General features: G+C 52.9%; 3 protein-coding genes across 9 annotated transcripts; 2 read left to right on the top strand and 1 right to left on the bottom strand.

Moving 5' to 3' along the window:
* Positions 1-281: 281 nt before the first annotated feature.
* On the bottom strand, positions 282-5,016 carry klc2 (kinesin light chain 2). Of its 4 annotated transcripts, XM_088393206.1 has the most exons (14): positions 4,737-5,008; positions 3,863-4,108; positions 3,446-3,773; positions 3,163-3,379; positions 2,905-3,094; positions 2,647-2,820; positions 2,463-2,562; positions 2,124-2,173; positions 1,992-2,059; positions 1,747-1,855; positions 1,538-1,678; positions 1,350-1,474; positions 1,068-1,125; positions 282-975 (listed from the first exon to the last, which is right to left on the bottom strand). In XM_088393206.1, the coding sequence occupies exons 2-14, from the start codon at positions 4,088-4,090 to the stop codon at positions 889-891; spliced, it is 1,875 nt and encodes a 624-aa protein (XP_088249332.1). In that variant the 5' UTR covers positions 4,091-4,108; positions 4,737-5,008; the 3' UTR covers positions 282-888. The 4 variants fall into 4 exon arrangements, with proteins under 4 accessions (XP_088249332.1, XP_088249340.1, XP_088249316.1 ...); XM_088393214.1 differs by having other exon boundaries at positions 1,534-1,678; positions 3,163-3,773; positions 4,737-5,016; XM_088393190.1 differs by having other exon boundaries at positions 3,163-3,773; positions 4,737-5,013.
* Positions 5,017-5,074: 58 nt separating this feature from the next.
* On the top strand, positions 5,075-8,089 carry wdr55 (WD repeat domain 55). The gene is made up of 4 exons (XM_088393236.1): positions 5,075-5,638; positions 6,022-6,128; positions 6,196-6,465; positions 7,233-8,089. Exons 1-4 carry the CDS (start codon positions 5,132-5,134, stop codon positions 7,570-7,572), a joined length of 1,224 nt encoding a protein of 407 aa, XP_088249362.1. The 5' UTR covers positions 5,075-5,131; the 3' UTR covers positions 7,573-8,089.
* A 94-nt stretch (positions 8,090-8,183) lies between these two features.
* psip1b (PC4 and SFRS1 interacting protein 1b) lies at positions 8,184-16,084 on the top strand. Of its 4 annotated transcripts, none has more exons than XM_088393156.1 (12): positions 8,184-8,312; positions 8,698-8,795; positions 9,072-9,136; positions 9,229-9,364; positions 10,595-11,134; positions 11,420-11,701; positions 11,857-14,244; positions 14,315-14,424; positions 14,492-15,167; positions 15,408-15,509; positions 15,592-15,811; positions 15,898-16,084. In XM_088393156.1, exons 2-12 carry the CDS (start codon positions 8,718-8,720, stop codon positions 15,903-15,905), a joined length of 4,605 nt encoding a protein of 1,534 aa, XP_088249282.1. In that variant the 5' UTR covers positions 8,184-8,312; positions 8,698-8,717; the 3' UTR covers positions 15,906-16,084. The 4 variants fall into 4 exon arrangements, with proteins under 4 accessions (XP_088249282.1, XP_088249267.1, XP_088249275.1 ...); XM_088393141.1 differs by having other exon boundaries at positions 14,312-14,424; XM_088393149.1 differs by having other exon boundaries at positions 8,194-8,312; positions 8,703-8,795; positions 14,312-14,424.
* The last annotated feature ends 506 nt before the right edge of the window (positions 16,085-16,590 follow it).

Below are 16,590 nucleotides of genomic sequence, written 5' to 3'. Positions count from 1 at the left end.
CGACACCAAAGCTTTTGGAAATGACAAAACTTGAAATAAAAAAAACTTGTCACATTTCAACCATTACCGCACAGCAGCATGCCTGTCTTTGTTTTGGACAAAATATGCCCACAACTGCTCTAATTTGCTCCATTAAGCATGTTTTTTTTTTTTTTACTTATTTGCTAATGAGTATAGAATGCTCACGTCAAATGAGTCTCATTTCTCTTCCAGAGCTGTACTTCAATTATGTCGCTTGAGTTTGGGCCATCTGGTTTAAAAAAAAAAAAAAAAAAAAAAGGAACATTTTAAATATTCATTTATTTTGTTTAAAAAATGAGTAGTTATTGGTCAATTTAAAAAACAAATCTTTTTCAGAGCAATTGTTGTCAAAAAACATTTTTTTAAACTTATTTTTACCTCATCTGCAATTAACCTGACCCATCTATTCATTAAAAAAAAAAACAACATGGCCCTTGAGCCCAGTGCCAGAATGTAAACAAACAAGCGCACTGCCCTGGTACATGTTTATTAATTGATTGAAGCATCTTCAAGCGCATTTATTGATTTGCGGAGATGTTCCTACTAAGTGTCTAGAAGAACTAATCTGCTTGGATGCAATTGTATGACATTCATGAAGGTGCTACGTTTGTACAGCGACAAGCACTAGTTGTCCTGTTCTGAAGCCGCGCCCACATTCTAAGCGACCGCCAGCTGACGGCAAGCGAGCGACTAATCGTAGCGACGTGGCGAGTGACGCGTCGTCGTGGCAACGCCAAAGCCGAGGCGTCCGTGTTCACATGCCGAGTGGGTATGGACAACAGCGATGTCAACGTGTGGACGAAAAGGAAAACAAAAAGCCAGCTTGATGTGCGCCCCACCCCCCGAGCCCCGCCTCCACGCTTGTATTTAGCCAATTAGGGAGTTGCGTCTTGTGAGGTCCACGTTGCTGGCGCTGAGTCCCCGACAGTCTGACAGGCCTGATGAGTTGGCGTCCTAAAAAACCCCCAGAAACTTCGCTTTAGTAGTGTGTGTACGACTAGCATCCATTTAGCATCCTGGCACATTTTGGGAGTTGGCGTGCTCACCTGCGCCGTCTCCTCTGCGCTCTTGTTAAGGAAATTGAGGGAGCTCGCTCTCTTCATTCTGGTGGGGGAAAAAAAAAAATGTCAAGCCTGATGTTCACGGTCGATGTGGTCATGCTAACGTCTGTGGCTTGCTAGCGTGCTACACTAGCTCTGGCCTCTAGCATTATGCACTTGCTCTGGCCTGCTAGCGTGCGACACTAGCGCTGGCCTGCTAGCGTGCGTGCGACACGAGCTGTGGCCTGCTAGCGTGCTACACTAGCTGTGGCCGGCTGGCTGACCCACCCCGGGTTGCGCGGTTCTTGAGGTCCGCTTCCCTGAAGCTTCTTGACCAGCATCTCGCTGCTCCTCCTCAGCGCGTCGCGGATCTTCCCAAAGGAGCCGCTGCGCCGAAGGGAGCCGCTGCCGTCCTAAAAGTGCGAATTTTGCATTTGAGGAGTCGCGCTCTTTCGGACCGAGTGGCCGGCACTGACCCCGTTCCACTCGGCAGAGTCGTCGGCGTCGCTCTCGCCCTTGGACGCGGCGCAGCTGCTCCCGCCTTCTCTGCCGTGCCGGCGCTCTCCTCCGTCCTTTAGCAGCTCCACCACCTTGCTTTGGTTGATGGCGTCAAAGCCCTGAGGAAGGGAGGGAGTTGGGGAACTCTGCGCTCATCTTGCCGAGCGTCTCTCCTTTGTTTTACTACCTGCTTGCGGGACTTGCTGGCGCACTCTTCCAGCGTTTCGGCCGCCTCCAGCTTGCCCTGGCGGCGGTAGAGGGCACCCAGACTCTTCAGGGTGGTGTTCACGGTGGGGCTGGGACAAGAACAAAAAGCTGGAGACTTGTCGCTAGGGCAGCAGTACAAATGGTTTTTCGCAGAGGATAAAGAATATGTCTCCATTCAAGGTAGCAATGAAATAAGAAAACACGTCTTCCTGGTCCCCCGCTCACCTGTCCACCTTGCAGGCCTTGTACCAGCTGCCGTACTCGGTATACGGCCCGGCCTCCTTCTGCTTGGCCTGGCAGGCAAAAGGAAACACGATTCAAAGTTTTACAATTTGCTGCGCCATTGCGCCCGCCCACCTTGCTCTCTTCTCGCTCTTCGGCGTGCATCCAAATGGGTTTGTTTTCGTCTGCAACACACACACACACACACACACACACACACACACACACACACACAACCTGTTTCAAATGCTTGAACAGTACAGTTGTTGTTTTTTTGCGTGAAATTTCAGTTTGTGGTCATTTTTGTGGTCACAATTTTTGGTTTGTATGGGAATTTTTTGGGAGGGGGATGTCCAAGATATATTTTTTGGGGAGGTTTTTTGGTATGCTCATGGCTTTTTTTTGAGTTTTTGGATTTGAGGGTTTTATTCTGTTGCGTCCCCAGTTCCAAAAGGCTTTGGGTAGGCGCCTTACTGTTGACGGAGCCAAAGTCGCGCTCGTGCGCTCGGGTCAGGATGTCCTTGTAGAGCGTCTCGGCGTCCTTGAACTTCCCCTGCTTGAGGTAGCAGGTGGCCTGCGGGCGGGCAAACACAGGCGGCAGCCTCACACAGAGCCCAGACCAAAGGGACGAGAAAAGCCCATGGAAGGGCGCCCCCACCAGGTTGTTTTTGGTCTTGGCCACATTGGGGTCGTCGGCGCCCAGCTTGGACTGGTAGATCTCCAGGGCGCGGCGGTAGTAGTACTCTACCTCGGTGTACTTGGCCTGGTTCTGGCACAGCAGCGCCAGGTTGTTGAGCTGCTTGGCCACGTCCGGGTGGTACTTGCCCAACACCTACAAACAGGAGTTGCTCCATTTTTTGGGGGGAGTTGTGGCTATACGGCGACAAATTCCCGAGCGGGGAGACGGCCGTCCTACCTTCTCGCGGATCTCCAGCGCACGCTTGCACAGCGGCTCGGCCTCCTTGTACTTGCCCCGCTTGCCGTAGAGGACGGCCAGGTTGTTGAGGGTGGCCGCCACCGCCGGGTGGTCCTTGCCCAGCGTCTTCTCCCTGATGGCCAGGGCGTCGTTGAGGAGGTGTGCCGCTTCCTTGTACTTGTTCTGGTCCCTGCACAAGACATACTTCAGCGGGTCTCGTCGCTCAAGCGGGAGATAGAAAAGCCAATGCAGGGGCACCTGTAGACCAGAGCCAGGATGTTGAGCATGGTGGCCACGTCGGGGTGGTCGTGTCCCGACGTCTTCTCCAGGTCCTCCAAGGCCTGCTTGCAGAGCGGCACGGCCACCTCGTAGCGGCCCTGCGAGGCGTACTGGATCACCAGGTTGTGGAGCGTCCGCAAGCGGGCCGGGATTTCGTAGCCGCCCTGCTGCGCCGCCGCCTCGCCGCTGGGCTGGGCTGCGTGCAAGGATACGTTTGTCAACCGCCGTCGGAGCTTTTCGGGTCCGATAACGGCGGCCATACCCGTCCCGTGGTCGTCGTCGTTGGGGAACAAGTCGTCCAGGCTGTCCTTGGCCGTCTCACCGCCCGAGATTTGGTTCTTGTCGTCGGCGGGCGAGGCCACAGCTGCGTCGTCGTCATCCAGCTTCTTGATCTGGTTCATGAACTCCAGGTGCTTCTTCTCCTCCTCCAGCTGCGCCACGCTCTGCTCGCTGCGCTGCAGCTTGTGCTGCGTGGCCGCCAGCTCGTCGCGCAGCCACTGGTTCTCCTGGCACAGGCGCCGCACCTGCGCGCGCAGCTTCTGCTTCTCCGACTCCACCGCGCTCAGGTGGCCCGACAGAGCGATGATCACCTGCCGCGACAAGACGGGTGCTCGGCTCAGCGCCGGCCGGCCAGCCAAAGCCGAGGGAGGGAGGGAGGTAGGGAGGGAGGGCGGCCTACCTGAGCTTCTCCCAAGCCCAGCTCAATGGCCTCCATGCTCTTGCGGAGCGCACCCGACTTTTCCTGCACGGCCGGCGGTTGGGCGCAGTCCAGAAGCGAGTTGAGGAGCTGGGCGTGCTCGCCGCGCAGCGTCTCCAAGCCCTGCATGACGGCCTTGGTGTTGACCACGATCTCATCCTGGCTCAGCCGCTCCAGGGCTTCTTCTCGAGGGTACACCATGGTGGACATGGCCGCCTGGCATCAATACTTGCCAAAAATAGGGAACATTGACGTGTCAGGCGGCTCACAGGCCAGGCCGGGGCCACGCACATTTCAAGGAGCGTTCCATTTGAAAGCGGAACCATTCCATTTGGTTGGCGCGACTGGATAAAATGGGATGTCAGTAAGAACAACAACAAGGATTGCTTGTCCTGATGTTTGGCTGGCCTGCGACCAATCCAGGGTGTCTCCCCACCCAGAAGTCAGCTTACCTGTCGATGAGACAATTGGACGGAGGCCGAAAATGACGCCGTCAAAACGTCACACGGGCCGGGAGTGTCGCTTCGCGTCGCGCCGCGTCGCAATTGACGCCGCCTATCCCGTCATCGGGCACCTGGCCGCCGCTCCATGCCCCCCCCCCCCCCCCCCTCCTCCCACCGCAATGCACCACTCGGCTTCACTGACACGCACGACACAAGCAGCTGATGACATGACGGCCGTCATCGAAGCGGACTTGGCCGCCATTTCATTATGACACGCACTCCATCCTCGAATTAGAGCGACTGATAACAAGTGCACTCTCCCAAAACATTTTTCTTTAGGACGAACGGTTCTTGACAATACCCCCGTTGAGCTTCCTCGGTTCGACTCGAAAAGCGAGAAGGAACAAACAAACCTGCATGGAACAATCCCGGCCGGCGAACAAAGCCGCGATGTAGGGATGAGCCGCAGCGATCCGAGCAGATTCGCGTCAAGCTCGGCATACGTCACTCAAAAGCAACTTCCGGCTTTTTTCAACATTAAGAGCCAACGAACGCGACTGCCGACATATTAAAACTCTTTCGGTCGAAAAAAAAAAATCTGTGTCACGATCATTAATCGCAACGACTCGGAACTGTTTATTTTGTTGTGTCTGGCGCAACCGTCAACAGTGGACCACACCGGATTCGCGTACAGGATTCACAGATGGCTGGATGACACCATACCAGTAGGTGGCGGTAGAGTGCATAAACCTTTCATGTAACTGCCCAGTAAACATCACAAGAAGAAAAAAACCAAACAAGCCACAACATGGCAGCCTCCGTGGAACACGCTGGAGCGCCTTCAACGTCACAAATAGACGCAAATGCAGATCCTGCAAGTTCCCAGATCGAAGCGGGTGCTTTGACTTCGGATGACGACGAAGACGAGTCGGCCGAGCCGAGGATCCTGGACACCCCGCAGGACATCCAGCTTGAGGCGGTCGCCAACACGGTGGCCGTCCACCCGAGCCGAGACCTGCTGGTGTGCGGGGACGTGGACGGGGACGTGTACGCCTTCTCCTACTCGTGCACGGAAGGTGAGAACCGCGAGCTGTGGTCCTCCGGGCACCACCTCAAGTCCTGCCGCCAGGTGCGCTTCTCCGAGGACGGCGAGAAGCTCTACAGCGTATCCAGGGACAAGGCTGTCCACATACTGGACGTGGAGCAAGGACGGCTGGTCACCAGGATCCGCGGCGCGCACGGCGCTCCCATCAATAGTCTGCTGCTGGTGGACGCCAACATCCTGGCGACTGGAGACGACGGAGGCACGCTCAAGGTCAGCCAGCAGTGGTTCTCAACATTTTCACACCAAAGCAGTAACTCGTGTTGTGTGAGACAAGACAAGACAAGGCTATCTGCCAGCAGTGGTTCTCAACATTTTCACACCAAAGCAGTAACTCGTGTTGTGTGAGACAAGACAAGGCTATCTCGACTTTTTGAGAGGCCAAGTCCGACACAAGTCGAGTCCTTCGCAGGACTATCAAATCAAATGTCAAAATCATGTCACGGTTGAACATTTGGAGCATTGTCTTGAGACCTTCAAAATGCGGTCCTGAGACCAGGTACAAAAGCCAGGACAATCTCAAAGCTGTAAACTTTGCTCATACGGTCTCGTGCGGTAACCATGTTCACTGTATGTTCACATTGTTTTGCCCAAAGGTGTGGGACATGAGGAAAGGTTCGGCCATCATGGATTTGAAGCACCATGAGGACTACATCAGTGACATGGCTGTAGATGAGGCTAAAAAGATCCTGCTTACAACCAGGTGAGATTTGACATGACGGCTGGACGGCTAGTTTGGAGACTGGCGCTAACCTCCTTTGCTGTTAAAGTGGCGACGGCACCATGGGCGTCTTCAACATCAAGAGGCGGCGCTTTGACTTACTCTCGGAGTACCAGAGCAGCGATCTGACCTCGGTGACGCTGATGAAGCGAGGCAAGAAAGTGGTGTGCGGCTCGAGCCAAGGCACCATCTACATCTTCAACTGGAACGGCTTTGGCGCCACCAGCGATCGATTCGCCCTACAGGCCGAGTCGGTGGACTGCATCGCCCCGGTCAACGATAACATCCTATGCGCCGCCTCCATTGACGGCTATATCCGGTCAGTTGAAACCCTTCCATTCATTACACTTGGATGTCAAATGGAAACATTCAACATTATTTATTTTGAACGCAGAGGTGTTCAACCAAGCCGTAGAAACTCAACTCATCAAAGTCAGCTAACTAAACGCTCATGCAAATTGTCGTTAAGGGTCTCACGGAAATTAGCATACTGATAGCAGCTTATTAAACATGACCTCTTTTTCATTTTCAATCAAACGTCAAACTATTAAATTCAGTGTTGCGCTAACCTCGGCTCGTCATCAGCGCTAACGCTCGCTTCGTTTTGCGAGCCCTGCTATTTTGTTGAACCTAGCGTTCGGTGTGAGAGTATCTTTGCCCTTAATTGCATGCCATTTATTTGAATTGGAGTCTTTATTAGAGCTATCATCAAAACATCTACAGTATGGCGGGGCGATGACCCGTATAGAGTGCGTTCAAGAGTTCAAGAGTTTTTTTATTCGCCATGTTTGAGCGTGCCAAACAAGGAAGTTGACTTGGGTACATCACAGCCTCTGTTCAACATTTAGGTGACTAACAACACTCAGGACATGTGAAAAGTCAAGTTAAAGTCAAAGTCCCAATGATCATCGTCACACACACACACACACACACACACACACACACACACACACACACACACACACACATCTGGGTGTGGTGAAATTTGTCCTCTGCATTTAACCCATCCCCATGTGATAAAATGGCAAATATTCTCAAACTGATCTTAAACTGTATTTGTGTATTTGTAACTTTTCTGCCCATCAGAGCCATCAACATCTTCCCGAACCGCGTCATCGGCTGCATCGGGCAGCACGTTGGCGAACCTATCGAGGAGCTTGCTAAAAGCTGGGACTCTCGCTTCCTGCTCAGCTGTGCCCACGACCAGCTCATCAAGTTTTGGGACATCGCCTCTTTAGCCACCACCACCGTCAACGAGTACCGGAAGAGGAAGAAAAAGGACGGACGCCTGAAATCGCTTTCCAAGAAAGCTATGGGAGAAAGCGACTTTTTCTCGGGACTTGTCGAGGAGCCGCCGAAAAAGGAGGAGGAGGAGGAGGAGGAGGAGGAAGAAGAAGTCGATGACAGCGACAGTGGCAGTGATTAAAAGTCCATTTTATTTTGTGATTCCTGGAAAGAGTGCTCTGTAAACTAGTGCTTAGCACACACAATGTTCTGTTACGCCCAACATTTAAAAACACGCAGCTGTGCCTTCTACCGCTTATTTTTGTCCGAGTGGTTGACGATGACGAGAGCTGGGCCGATCGATCCGTGTATCCATATACGAATGTGAGGATCGGTATCGCGCCAATACCAAACGGCTAGTATCGATTTTACACATTTATTTCTATGTTGTCAGATATTTTCAAATCATTATTGTGTAGAATGACGGGATCATACTTGAAGAGTCATATTATGCTTTGTTTGAGGTTTTCCTTCTCCCACCTAGTTGTTTATTATTGTATATACTGTCTGAGGAAGAATCAATTCATGACAAACTTTCCAGAGTCTGGACTCAAGGAATTTAAGAGAGGCAGAAACTCTGAAATGGAAGACCAGCTTGAGTTCAATGAAACATTTGTTATTAACACCAATTTCATATGAAATGAAACATTTTGAAATTAGACCTCGCAGCATTTATTGCTTTACAAAGGCACGTTCAACTTTGACCCCTGAACGCGGTCAGGTGAAGCCGGAAATGAGTTTACCGCGCCGCGTGTCACGTGACGCGGCCAGGTCGGCCTGCTTCAGTCACGTGACACGTAACGTAGTAACCGGTAAGCTTCCGGTGGCGCGGAAGCATTTTCTTTTCGCACTGGTAATTGTCAGACTTGTTATAATTACTGGGTAAGTAAAGCCTTCGTTTGCCTTCCCACGCGTCCGACGACTAAACGCGACGTCGAGTTAACTCTTAAGTTCTCCACAGAGCCGAATGGCTGCCTATTAGCATTACTGCTAGCACGCTTGTAAACAATCGAACCTAGCTTGCTGCTAATGACGCGCCTTTCACGTTAATTCTGTTTCCGTTTAATCTACCACGAAGCACGTGTTGGGTACCGCTCGAATCCCATTTAGTGTATTTTGTTCAGTGCGAAAGTTTGACACCGAAACGACAATCGTGGTGGTTACATCGTGTGTGTGTGTGCGTGTGTGTGTGTATAAGTAGGGAATGAACATAAACATGACGTTTTTGTTTTGTCTCCCTTCACTTTTGTGGATTTGAATTGCACAGGACAGTTTTGACGCAGCAAAATGCCGGGAAAACAGCAGTTTAAACCAGGCGACCTCGTGTTCGCCAAAATGAAGGGCTACCCTCACTGGCCTGCCAGGGTAAACGCACGCACGCAAGGACACAAAAAGAAGTAAAACACCACACACGTGGACTCGCACATTCAGCTCCCAACGTTAACCCCAAAACGTCATGTAACAAAAACCCCTAGCAAATAGTAACAAGTCATATGCATCAAATATTCTGACACAAAAAGTCTCATTCAAACACTCCAAACTATGTTCTTCACACTGGGTGGAAAAATAAAATCTTTACGGTGAGCATTTTATTGATTTATTTTGGGAAACTTCATTTTGTATCTTGTTCATTCTTGGCAGGTCTGTAAATTGGATGAGGCACACAAGAAGAGACTTGGTGTCTTCTTTTTCGGGACCCATCAGATGTATGTACACGTCTATTCCTGTGTGCGACATCAACTGCAATCTGTTTCTGTCAAATAAAATCATGGGCTTTTTCTCTCTTTTTTTTCTTTAGAGGTCACCTCCTGCCGGAAAATCTGGTCCCATTCTCTGGGAATAAGTTGAAGTACGGCACCGGCGTTCGACTTAAAGGCTTCTCCGAGGGCATGTGGGAGATCCAGAACACACCCGGAATCGGCAAGAAATCCACAGTCAGTGTCTCTATTATCAATTTTGGCCATAACTAAGATATCATAATTTCTTCATGCTACTGTAGTTATAGTCGCAAGAGAATTGTTTATCATTGTTTCTAGCCTTGCTTAGATAAAAATGAACCATCTCAAATTTCAATCTCGTTCATTGAAACTAATCGATGGAATCTAAGTGAAAGTGTGAAAGTAAACCTCAAATATACACAAATGTAGTTTTGCTTTTGTGCTACACTGTCATAGTCAATTCATTGGGACTTTACAAAATCTGCCGTGCTGAAAAGTTTCTCTCCTTCGCGCACTTGATTGAAACGATCAGGTTTGTCATAATGGAGAATTTACGGAGATTGCTGATGAGCTGATTTGAATTCGGTGCGCTGCGACGTGGAGAACTGGAAAACAGGCAGGACTGCGGCTCGCTCGGACCGAGCTAGCCGAGCCGTCTTCTAGGTTTTGCAGTAAGGCCCGAGGTAGCCGCTCAACAGTGTGCTGTTGACGTAGAAGTAGTGCTCGGAGCAGTAACATTTCTGAATTCCGTGCCTCGCTAAAGTACCGTATTGGCCCGAATATAAGATGACCCCCTCTTTTTCAAGTTTGAAAAAGCCTTTGTCTGGACCCTGAATGTAAGACGACCCCCCCACCCCCCTTTCCAGTTTCATTTCAAAGGAAAAAAAACTCAGTTAGTGCCACATCATCCAATAAACGTACGTCTGTTTGCTTTTCATTTTTTCCATACAAAATGGAATGGCGATGTGATAAAGCCACAGATTTGCCTGCGTTGTTGTTGTTGTGATACAATTTATGATTTGCTAACCTGGCTTCAGGCCACATTTGTTGGGGGATGGAATTTTCTGGAGTTCGAGTAAAGGGTGAAGAATCTGCAAGTCGATGAAAGTAAAATCAACAATTTTTTAGATTTATTCCGGGTTCATTTGCATTTGTTTTAGCATAATCGCATCCTATCAGAGCAAAACAAATAAAACATCAGAAAGATCACCTGATCAAAATAACTGCAGGTTAAATCTCAATATTGAGGGGGGGAAAATCACAATTGGATTATTTTTCAAAATTGTCCAGCCATAATTGTCGCTGCTACTAATCAACCATGAAAATTTGAGGTGCTTTGTTCCGCTTCAAGTCAACAAACCTGGAAAGTTAACGAGAGATGAAATGATTACAGCAAGTGCAAATTCTCTCTCTCTTTTTTTTTTTTTGTCCTTGTGTTCGTCTCAGTTTGCAGCTAAAAGTCCACCTGCAAAACCAGTTGCCACTTCGAAAACAACCTGCCCAGCCGCAATACCGGCTTCCGCCACGAAAAAAACAACTGCCGCAGTCGAAAGCTCGCCCGGAGGCGCCGATGCAAACGGCGCTGCTGTGAAAACGTCTTCGGAGGCGGCTAGCCGCACCAGCAGCACCTTGCTCCTGAAGGAGTGTGTGGTCAAATGCGTCCCGGCCAAGACTCTGCACGATCACCTGAGCGGCGCCAACGAGTTGGCGAGCGCGAGCCAGCCGGCGAGCGCTGTGACCGCATCCGACAGCGGGACAAAAAGTGAGCCGGTGACAAAAACTCTGAGAAGATCTTCATTCAGGTCATCCGCGCAAGTGCAACTGGAGGAAAAGAAAATCGATACTCAAACCCGACAGGACGCCTCCATGGTCAAAGGTGGCGTGGCGGGTCAGACGCCAGGATCGACGCCACGGAGACGAGGATGGCCGCAGAGACGAGGACGGCCGAGGAACATCCCGGCAGAAACCAAGAGCGACGTACTGCAGGTTGGCATGTGCATCTACCCAAAAAGAAAAATTCCACTGAGCCTTCACTCTCTGTGGAGATAAGTGACTGATGCGAGTAACAAAAATGCACACGCCATTGAAAAGAAAAGTAAAACACTTTCAGACATATATATACTCATAGTAGAATTGGACGCAATTGACTCGGTAATGAAAAATGACATTTCGAAACATCGTGTGCCACACATGGCTGCCTTCAAATTTGAATGAAGGGGGGGGGGGAAATGAGTCGTATAAAAGTTGCCTCCTTTGCCTCATCCCCGCAAGGCCAAAGAAAGCCAGACGGCGCCGAGCGGTGCGCATGTGACCGCTAGCACGCTGCGACTGAAGCCCTGCGTGGTCAAATGCATCCCCGCAAAGACCCCGGACACTCACAAGTCGGCCAGCGAGCCGGCCAGACCGCCTGCACCGACGCCAGCGGGTGACCTCGCAACTGCACAGGAAGCTTCGGCGCCGGGAGACGGCGTCTCGACACAGACGCCAACATCGGCGCCCGTGGTGAAGAGGAAGCCGGGACGGCCGAGGAAAATCCGCAGAGAGGAGAGCCAGGTATTTAAGTTTAAACAATTAAAAAAAACCTCCTGATATCAATTCTTGGCTTCATGGCTCGCTATTTCGTTTTCTTTTGATGTGGTCGCCGTCCGCGCGGACCCCAAAAATTAAACCATCCAACCATAGTCAGCTGTTTTTGTTTGTCTCGCCAGGTTGCAGTTGAGCCATCAAAAAGGACACACGACTTCCCGTCTCCCGCCAGCGCAAACACACCAGCCGACTCCCACGGTGCAGCGCCTGCTCCCAAAATGGCCGATCAGGCCCAACCTGCCGCCACGCAAGCGTCCGGCATCGACGACGGCGCTAAAGATGAGCGGGATGCTAAGATGGAGAAGTTGACACCTGGCCGCCGAGGAGGGAAGAGGAAGAAAAAAGAGGAGGCGGAGCAGGAAGGAGGCGAGAAAGGAAGCACAAAGATGATGCCGGAGGTGTCGACAGCGCGCAGAGGAGGGAAGAAAATGAGAGTCGACGGGGAAAAGCAGGAAGGAGCCGAGAAGGGAAAGGCGGAGGTGGCGACCCAGGAGTCCACCTTGAGCCGAGGAGGCAAGCGGAAGAGAAAGGAGACCAAGCGGGAAGGTGAGCTAGAAAAGGCGCTACCGAGCCGAGAAGGAAAGAAAAAAGTCGGGGGAAAGGAGGAGACCAAGCAGAAGAGCGACAAAGAAGGGAAGACGGAGCCGGCGGCGGCGGAGGAGACGACACCGAGTCGGAGAAAAAGAGATGACACCGTGCAAGAAAAGATTGAGGCCACCACGGAGGAGACGTCGCCTAGTCAAGGAGACCAGGCACAGGCCAAAGAAGGAAAGAAGGAGGAGACCAAACAGGAAGGAAAGACAGAGGCCATGCAGTCGCTACCTAGCCGAGAAGGAAAGAGAAAGGAGGAGACCGAGCAGAAGAGAAGCGCAGACGCAAGAACGGAGGCCACGGCCGAGGAAGCGTCTGGCCCAGAAGGGAAGACGAAACGTAAAGCGAGGGAAGACACCAAGCAGATAGCAGGTGAGGAAGGAAAGACAACGTTGACCACGCACCAGACGACGCCTCGCCCAGGCCAGAAGTCAAAGACAAAAGAAGCCAGAAAGGAGGAGGCCAAGCGACGAGGAGACAGGCTAGCAAAGACGCAGGGTGATCCGGCACCTAGCCAAGAAGACGGGACAGAAACAAACCAAAGGGAGGAGAACAAGCGGTCTGGAGACGAGCAAGCAAAGACCAGGGCGACGGCCGAGGACTCCCCGCTCACCTCAGAAGAGAAGACAAACGAGGGCAAAAAGGAAGAGACCAAGCAGTTGGGAGACGAGGAAGGAAAGACAAAGGCAACGGCGGAGGGCTCCACACTCGGAGAGAAGACAAAGGAAAGGAGCGAGAACTTAGGAGATGAGGAAGGAAAGGCAACGGCGCAGGGCTCCACACTTGGGGAGAAGACAAAAGAAGGGGGAAAGGAAGAGACCGAGCCGTCGGATGGCAAGGAAGGAAAACCGCAAGGGACCGCAGGTGAGTCAACAGCCAGCCCACAAGGCCACCAAAGCGACCACACCAAGCGGTTAGGAGACGAGGAAGGAAAGACAAAGGCCACGACGGAGGAGTCCATGCCTGGCCGAGACGGCGGGACAAAAAGGAAAGGACGGGCGGAGGCCAAGCACACCAAGGTGACGACTGACGAGTTCAGGCCTGGCCGAGGAGACCAGGCAAAGGCAAAAGAAGGGAAAAAGGAGGAGAGCAAGGAAGGAAAGACAAAGGCGAGGACAGAGGAGTCAAGATCCAGCCACGGAGAAGGCGAAAAAGAGGAGGCCAAGCAGACGGGAGGCAAGGAAGGAAATACCGAGAGGACCACGACGGAGGAGTCCACGTTGAGACGAGAAGGAAAGATGAGGACAAAAGGAGACAGAGAGGAGGAGAACAAGCCGGCGGGAGGCCGGGAAGGAAAGACAAAGGTGACTTCAGAGGAGTCCGCCCTATGCCCAGGAGAGAAGGCCAAGACAAAGGAAGGCCAAAAAGATGTGGCCAAGCAGACGCCAGGAAAGGAAGCCAAGACCACAGAGGAGTCCACGGTGAGCCTAAGAGGAGGCCAAAAGGATGACGGCAAGCAGGCGGGAGGCCAGGAAGGAAAGACAAAGGCGACCACGGAGGAGGCGAGCCGAGGAGAGAAGAGGAAACGAAAAGAAGGCCAAAAGGAGAAGACCAACCGGGAGGGAGGCCAGAAAGCAAAGCCGGAGTTGCCGGCAGAGGAGTCCACGCCCGGCCCAGGAGGAGGCAAGAGGCAGAGAAGACCAGTTGAAAAAGACCAGAGCAAGCGCCTAGGACACCAGGAAGGCAAGCCCGAGGTCACGGCGGCGGCGGCGGCAGCAGGGAAAAGCGGGCCGCCCGAGGAGCAACGCGGGAAGGTGACCAGCGCCGACGCCCGGCGAGACGGCCACCAGAGAGCCGATCGAGAGAACTGCAAAAGCCGGAGCAAGCCCAGGATGGACCAGGAAACCCGAGGAGAGAAGAAGAGGAGGTCGAGGAAAGCGGTCGCGGCCATGGACCAAAGCGACGCCGCGGAAGAAGAGGTGAGGCTTCTCGCGCGGCTTCTCTGCGTCTTGCATGAGTCGAGCTGACAACCGCGTTGGTCCGCAGCAGCGGCGGCGGCGGCTGGCGGCCAAGCGGGAGAGCGTCCTCAAGTCGCTGCGAGGTCTGCTCAAGGCCAGCAGGGGCGCCAAGCGCAGGGACGCCGGCACCAAGAGCTTCACGTGAGCGCACACGTCCGGCCGGGCCCATCGCCGCCGCCTCTGACCCCTTTGCTCTTTGTCCCGACAGGAAGGCCGCCATCAGAGCCAAGGCCAAGCGGCCGCGGGGCCACACGCTCAAAGAAGCCAACGCCAGAAAGAAGAGGACGCAGCCGCCCGCGACGGCGAGTCCACCCGTCGCGGAAAATACAAACACGGCGGCCAAACAAAGCGACGGCAAAGTCAAAGACAGTCGGCCGCCGCCGTCGGAGGACGAGCTGCAGAAGAAAGATGCCAAGAAGTTGATTGGCAAAATTGTGAAAGCAACCACCAAGGTTCAGGTGAAGACCATGATGGGCGGAGCCACGGTGGCGCCGCCGGAGGAGGAGGAGGAGAAGGCGCCCGCCGCCGCAAACACCGTGAGGACGGCGGACCTAAGCTCCGAAGAGGAGAGGAAGCCGCAACGAGTCTTGACGGACGACGAGAAAGCCGCCACCAAGCGCGGCGACGACAAAGACGACGCCGTCGCAAAGGCGGGCAAGAGGCAAAGCAATGAACCGCCGCTGCCGCCGCCGCCGCCGCCGCACAAGGACGCCAAGCAGCAAAGTAGCAGCAGGAGCCGCAAAGCCAACGTGCACGACAATCAGCGTTGCGACTCCGGAGAGAATCACCAGCAGCACAAGAACAACGTGAACTTGACGCCCACCGATTCCACCCTGCACAGAATCCACGGAGACATCCGCATCTCGCTCAAAAGCGACAACCCGGTAGGACCGCCAACAAAATAGAAAACTCTATTTAGACCATCAGTGCCATCTAGCGGCTGGGCTGGTTCATGAAGCAAATTTCAACCTTGGTTTGGCCATTTTCTCTCGACAAATAGTCAGAACAACTTCACTCAAACAATTATGGAAAAAGTAACAAAAATGGAAGTCAAACTCAAAACAGCGGTCTCACGTGTGTGCACCTGGCTCTGCTTTTTTTTTTTTTTTTTGTCACCCGCTTAGGATGTTGCCAAGTGTTTGGCGGCGTTGGATCAGCTCAGCGGCGTCTACGTAACGTCACAGCACGTCCACAGACACAGCGAGCTCATCTCCACTCTCAGGAAGGTAAGCGCGTCTTTTTGATTGTATAGCTCTGCTGCCATCTTGTGGCCTCTAGACGCAATCACTTGAATGCCTCTCGCCGCAGATGCGCTTCTACCGCGCCAACCAGGACATCATGGACAAGGCGGCCATGTTGTACAACCGCTTCAAGAACGCCTTCCTCCTCGGCGAGGGCGAGGAGGTTGTGAGCGCCGCCTTCCTGCGCTCGCTGCTGAAGGAGAAGGAACGCGAGGAGGCGCAGCGCTGCAAGATGAAGGAAAAGGCGGCGGGAGGCGAGAAGGACGACGGATGCCACGCGCCTTCAGGTTTGTTCTCGGCGGGCGACGCATCGGTCGGTGCCTCTTTGCCCGCCTGCCGTGCGTCTGACCATCCTTTTCGATCTTCTTCACAGCGGACTAGCTTCTGGCGGATGGCAGCGACCCACGTCTGCACGATTCCCATGGAAACTTGAACGCAAACAAGATGTTCGTCTTGATCGGACGTTTGTATTTATTCACCTTAGCCGCACTCTGTTTCCGTTGTACTCTGTCACGCGCGCTTGAACATAAACCGCCACGTTTGTCTGGCTTTTTCTGTGAGCGTTTTTATTTTTTCCCCGCTTGTCGTCTCTGCAGTACGTTGTCCAGGAACCCGGAATGGGAATGGCATTTTTGGGGGGGGGGGGGGGGGGGGGGGGGTTGGTGGGCAAAAGCAATGAGTGAATGAAACGTTCAAAGGGGCTTCAAGATTTGCGCCGCCCGATGCAGGCCGTCGGCCAAGCGCAGTTCAATGGAATGTAGTTGCAAAAAGAAATCGTCAGGGGGAAAAAAAAAAAAAGGCTTTACTGCTTTACGGGTTAAGCTTTTGCTTGTGTAAAGGTTGACGAGGTCAGCGGTCTCTTCGATTCTTAGCGATGCATTTCAGCCGTGGCAAGTGAGCTCAGACGAGAGCGCAATACCACCCATGTCCGCAAGACGGCGCCACCCGATCGAACGCGGGAATGGAGCCCGACGCCTCGTGTGGTCCCGGGCCGCGTTCCCAGCCGCTTTGTTCCAGGCGAGGGGAGGGGGGAGGAGATCATGAAAGAGAGCAGCGATAGTTGCCT

Source organism: Syngnathus floridae, chromosome 1 (genome assembly GCF_059516105.1).
Source record: "Syngnathus floridae isolate MCC-2025c chromosome 1, RoL_Sflo_1.0, whole genome shotgun sequence".
Classification (NCBI taxonomy): domain Eukaryota; kingdom Metazoa; phylum Chordata; class Actinopteri; order Syngnathiformes; family Syngnathidae; genus Syngnathus; species Syngnathus floridae.
This window is presented reverse-complemented; position numbering and strand designations above follow the sequence as displayed.